This window comes from Elgaria multicarinata, chromosome 2 (assembly GCF_023053635.1).
Source record: "Elgaria multicarinata webbii isolate HBS135686 ecotype San Diego chromosome 2, rElgMul1.1.pri, whole genome shotgun sequence".
Lineage (NCBI taxonomy): Eukaryota > Metazoa > Chordata > Lepidosauria > Squamata > Anguidae > Elgaria > Elgaria multicarinata.
In genome coordinates, this window is record NC_086172.1 from 66,352,712 (window position 1) to 66,358,711 (window position 6,000).

A 6,000-nucleotide genomic window follows, 5' to 3' on the forward strand; every position below is an offset into this window, starting at 1 on the left:
TTGAAACCTACTAAAATGTTTGTATGAGTGAGACGAGATGGTGGTTAACCTTGTCATAGCCACTGGTTGGGATGGCTTCAAAAGGTGTTTATATAAATTAATGGAGGACAGATCTATCAACAGCTATCAACCTTGATAGCTAACTGGAACCTCCAAGTTCAGAATGTTACAGAGGAGTTCATACATTCTGGCTCTCTGTATATGTGTAGTTGTCCTTTGTATTTTCATTGACAGTACCATGACACCTTGGCTCAAGACTACATTTTGTTCCAGAAGAAGCAGCAGACCCTCAGACATGGAAGATTTTCAGGAACAGTAATAATGCCCTGGATGGCTGCGGAGGAGCCATAGAAATTGCACATTTGCTTCCAACCTGAGTACAGCATCAAAGCCATTGAGTCCTTTGTACTCTTTGTTTTGAAGCCTATAATTGCCTTTGAGTTTGGACACCAGTTCTTCCTTTTTGCTTGGGCACACTCACAATCATGGTTTCAGCACAACTCTAAGATTAATCCATGGTTCTCTTCATCTCTAAGATTGTTCCTTGTGATCCATTGCTAGCATGATCCCCTGTTCTGCTCTGGGGCCTAGCCCACATTTCCTTGGCCAGAGACACACACGTGTGTGTGTGTGTGTGTAAACACTTTGTTTCCTCATTTGCCCAGAGAGATTTGTTTGCCTTGTATATCCAGAAAGAAAGCTTTATACACTGGTAGAACGTCCATTAGGGCCATACATAAGACAGTGTAACCTGTAAGCTCCTTAGTTCCATTTTTGGAACTTTGCAGGGAGCTATAATCTATATAGGAGTTGTCATCTCTGAGTCCAATAGGGGTCTGAGGCCAAGTAGGGAGCCTAGCAGGGTCAGCCCTACCATTAGGCAAAGTGAAGCAGTTGCCTCAGACAGCAGGTGTTGGAGACAGCAGGAAGATGTTGAGTTCTGTGCCACATGGTCCTCCTTGTGCTCTCTCTCTTATCTAAAATTCTTTCAATTCCACTTTTAAGGATGGAACCCTCTCAAGGTGGTGTACAGGATACCTTTAAGCTAGCTTACTGCTGTCAGGTTCAGTGAAGAACACCAGTGCTGAAGAAAGGTTCAACTGCCCAGTCCATTTAACTTTTCTTCATAGAATGGGAGGGGGCACCATCTTTTTCTTTGCATCGGGCAGCAAAATATCTTGGGCTGGCCCTGAAGCCTAGAGCATTGGGAAGCTGCTAGCAAAGATTTTGATCCAAGCACAACCACTTCCCAGTGTTTTGGGGAATTTTTTAGCTACTAGTCATGATGACTTTGTATTACCACCAGTATCAGGCAGTGTGCCTCTCTATACCAGTTGCTGAGGAACACAAACAAGAGGGTGCTCTTGCATTCATGGCATACTTTGGGCTTCCCACTGTGGCATCTGGTTGGTCACTCTTGAAACAGAATGCTGAACAACATCAGCTTTTATATGCTTTTCCCATAGTATAATCCTAAATATTACATTTTTCAACAGGCAATAGGTTCACTTGCCATTATGTTCGTCATTCAGTGGATATACACCCTTGTTAACTTGGGTCTAGCAATTATTCTGTATTTCTATATTGGCCAAGTGAGTCCAGGGCTACCACCAGGTACGTATTTTTATTTTGAAGTATTAGATCTGCTTCAGCTTTCATTGTTTTTCTTGAGTGGAAATGCCTCGCCTTCTATCTAACTTTAACACCTTTTTATTTACATTTATAGCCTGACATATCCCAAATCTTCCCCATCACTCTGCTAGTTTAACCCTAATAGATGGGCTTGGAACCAAAGGTGCTTTTCTGCATGGAGAAGGCAGCTCCATCCACACATAACTGTTTACACCTTGCACCAGAGCAGGACCATGGAACCTCTGGCCCATGGGGCCTCCACATCTGGCCTGAGGGCCCCCATTTTACCTCCCACCATGTAGCAATTAGGCTTTTTAAAAGCCTCCATGTATGCCAATGCAGGCTTTATAAAATCTAATTGCCACTCAAGGACATGGGTGGGGTGGGGTTGCTGCTGACCCTTTAACGTCTTCATTAGTCAATTTAAGGCCAGTCCAAACCCTTAGTTTAAGGAGAAATCTGAAACACACTACTTGGGACCTTTAAACTTGGGTCAACTTGGATTATTAAAGATCAGTGCAGGGCTAGAGGGTTTGTTTCTTTTGTTTAGCTTTAAACTAAATTTTAGATTATGTGTCAACCTATTAGAAGTGACTTGTCAGCTGTGCAACTCATGTCTGTTCTTTCTACAGGTGCAGCAGCCAACTTCAGCTTTTTCAAATGGATGAAAGTACTTTTGTTTAATGCCTGCAGGTTGGTGTTCATAGCTAAGACAAGACATATGCTTAATTAATTTAAGATTAAACCATGTGTTCTCAGAAGTAAGTCCCATTGAGTTCAAGGACACTTGCTCCCAGGTAAGTGTGTATAGGATTGCATTCTAAATTACTTAGGTACCACAAAATACCACATTAATTACCTTGTTATCCATTTGCATCGAGAGTTCATAAGATATTCTTAAAATGCCAGCATGAGCACAATTGATGTACTAACGCTGATGTTATCAGATCAAGAAGAGAGAAGAAGGAAGGCCTAACATGGTAAAGAAATGTGGGAAGGTGTTTTTAATCCTTGTATATTTGGAGAAGACAGACCTATATCTCTAAGGGCAAAGCTAACTTCTGTCCATGAGGTCCTACATGGGGGCTAATCCTTCTTCTCTATTACTTTCCATAATAAGCTTTGGTATGCACCAAATCTAGATACTCCACTAGCACATTATGATAGCCATTTAAGTGTAAAATTTGGGGCAGATTGAAGAAGGGGGAGCTTAGCTACGCCCCCAAAACTGACTTTTTACCCCTCTGGGAAAAATGCTCAAAATGATGTTCCCAGCCTTAATGATGTTCCCACCCAACTATGGGTGGCCGAAAGGGGCCACCGACAATGGTGCTATCCATTTATATTTTATTTATTTATTTATTTTATTACAATTTTATACCGCCCAATAGCCGAAGCTCTCTGGGGGGTTCACAAAAATTCAAACCATGAGGACATAATAAAATAATCAACAATCTAAAAACCCAAATACAAAATACAATATAAAAACTGTTTGATATTTTATAACTTTGATATTTTATTCTTACTGTTTTTGACTTTGTTTTTGTTAACTGTTTTATGATGTTTGTGGTTTAAATTTTGTTGAATGCAGCCTTGGGAGGGTTTTCCCTAAAAGGCAATTTATAAATATTTTATTTACAGGCATAAATAAATAAATTTCTTTTAAACTATATATGTAAATCTAAGATTGGCTGGGCAATTTCTGCTACATTCTGCAGTTTAAATGGGGGCTGCTGCAATTAATCTACTGCCATTAGAGCCAGACTGGCACAGATGCTGTTCTTGCCTGATTTCCAGATCTGCAGTGACTATAGGGAGGAGACAAAAGTATGTAAGGAAAGATTGCCAGTAAAAGGCCTTTTGCACTGCCATCTGTGGAGAACAGTGTCTCCTGGGATACCTACCAGGACACAATAAAGTTTAACACATATCTATTGAAAGCATAAGCAAGCACACCGTTACTTTTCTTCTTTTTGTTAGCATGCTGTTTTCTTCATCCCTTATATACTTTTTAGTTTCCCTGTTAACCTTTTCATTCTTTCCACTTTGCATAAGTTTTGCATATGTTACCAGCCACTTCTACTAGGTACAAAGGCACACCTGACTGTTGTATCTTTAACAGCTTTGTGAAAGAGGGCATTTGAGCAGGTGCAATGTTTTACACCTTTCTTAACAAGCTACACCTGCCACATCTCCACAATCCCCCTTTGTGTCTAATCATGCTAGCTGTCCTGCTCTTCAGTATATCTGGAGCCACCTTCCTGTCTAAGGCCAAACTAAATGTTTGTCAAATCATGCACAGCTCCAGGAAGAGGGAAGTTTAGCTTACCACCTTCCCATTTTTGTTCCAAGATTCCACAACCCACCCACCCCCCATAATTAGATTTGGGACAAAGTATACAGAAGGCCCTTGTCAATTTTCAGACCTCAACTTTGAGAATTTCACGGGAGCAGCATTGGCCCTTTTGTGAGCTGAAGATGGAACAGTGGTTACGATCGGTGATATGAAAACACTTGTGAAACGGGACTCTTGTGGGGACCATTCGGAGGATATATTACAAGTGAAAAGAGCTTTCTAGAAGCTGTGTTTGCTCAGGGTCTGTTTAAAACAAACTGCCTATACTTTTTAGCAATTCATGTAAAGTTTAATGGCTGATGATTATAAGTTTACAAGTCTTCTGCTCTTCAGCAAGTAACACATAATAAGAAAGATGCTGCTGAGGGTGGTCTGGAGTATGTTTAAACTTTCATTCAGAATACAGAACGTGCTTAGTAGCCTTTATTATTCTATTGATAGCCAGTGAGCGCGCACAATAAACTTTTTTACTCATCAGGATTGTTGCCTGCTAACTGGAAAATATCTAGAAAGAGATAGCAGGCATCCTTTTAAACGATTGGTATTTAGCAATAAGGTCCACATTTAACTGGAAGCAATAGTTTAGTTGTATATGACTGGAGCATTGAAGCCATTGTGAAATAACGAAGAAGAATCAAGTACATGTGTTAAGGACAAAACATTTACTGGCACTAAGAGAAACAAATCTTATATAAGGAAAGAGACTGTGATGAATTTTGGCCAAACCCTGCAGCCATAAGCAAAAGTTTGCATTCTTTCTTGAAGTGCCCGGTCTTTGCGCATAGCAGAGTGGATTCCTTTTCTCTTTTGTTTTGTTTACACAGTTCAGCGCGCAGCTGCAGATATACTGGGAAACAATGGGGCATCTGAAGGTTCTGCGTTCCTTTGTTTTTCAGGGGAAGGCCATCCGCAGAGGAACGATTTGTTGTGACACCGTCCTTTGCAACAGTTGGCATGGAGACCACTCAGCTCACTGAAGAGAATACTGATTTTGCCTCCCGGGACCGCTACCACCATTCCTCTGTTATCACCCGAGAAGAGTTTGTTAATCGGTTCCAATGAGAAAGCAACATGCTATTCACTCCTCCAGCCAATTAAAAACACTGACCACAGACACATTGCCTGATGAAAGGCTTGCCCTTTAACAACCAAATTTAATGAATACTGAAACGTCCAATTAAAGGGGGTGGGGAGCAAAGGCAAGCTTTACAGCCGTGGCTTCCAAACTATATCCTATTCAAAATGAAGTTTTATTAACTTCCCAGAACATCGGTATTTTTGTGAAAAAACTGAATGGATAACCTTTTTCTCTAAAATAAATACTAATTTTATAAAACAGTTTATGTTGTAGATTGTTCATAGGTCATCCCTAATTGTATTCTGTATGTATGTGATTCAGAAATCCATGGATGCAGAGATCAGGTCAAATGGAAGGGGCTAAAACAGCAATGGCAATCTTCAGTACAAACAGAGCAGATAAGTTATTAGAAAGCTGAGCTTTCTTTACAGCTTTGTGGAATTTTGTAGCTGTCCAGAACAATACTATATGTGTTTTATTATTTATGTATGGAACATTTCCTTATTCATGTAGTGTGAAATAGATAGCCCATACCAGACACATTTCTTGCAATGTTTGAGTTTTGTTTAAACTCCCATGGCTCAAAACAATCATGTGTGGTATTCAGGCCCAGTGAATTAATTGTATCCTGTCACCTTCAGCACAACTCAGCCTCCAGGCACCTTCTTTCCCCTCTTCCCTTTCCTAAGAGAAACCTTGCTGCAGGCTTGCATTAGGAAGCTGGCTAAGTTTCCGTATCGAAAGCTATAAATAAGCTTTACATTACCAACCCTTTGAGGAGCCTGAATTTAGTAAATAAGAGTTCAACAGATGCCACAGTTCAAATGGCTCAAAGGGTGTGTGTCCAAGCGTGAATGCAAATCGTATGCTCACTTGAATGGGACTAAGCCTCACTGAATTCAATGGGGTTTACTTTTGAGTAGACACATATAGG

General features: G+C 40.5%; 1 protein-coding gene across 1 annotated transcript in view; it reads left to right on the top strand.

Moving 5' to 3' along the window:
- Nucleotides 1-5,250, top strand: part of SLC12A8 (solute carrier family 12 member 8) — a 60,642-nt gene extending 55,392 nt beyond the window's left edge. The window contains exons 11-13 of the mRNA XM_063116661.1: nucleotides 1,497-1,614; nucleotides 2,265-2,325; nucleotides 4,885-5,250. Coding sequence (XP_062972731.1) covers nucleotides 1,497-1,614; nucleotides 2,265-2,325; nucleotides 4,885-5,050 — 345 coding nt within the window. The 3' untranslated portion in view covers nucleotides 5,051-5,250. The remainder of the gene's footprint in view (nucleotides 1-1,496; nucleotides 1,615-2,264; nucleotides 2,326-4,884) is intronic.
- The last annotated feature ends 750 nt before the right edge of the window (nucleotides 5,251-6,000 follow it).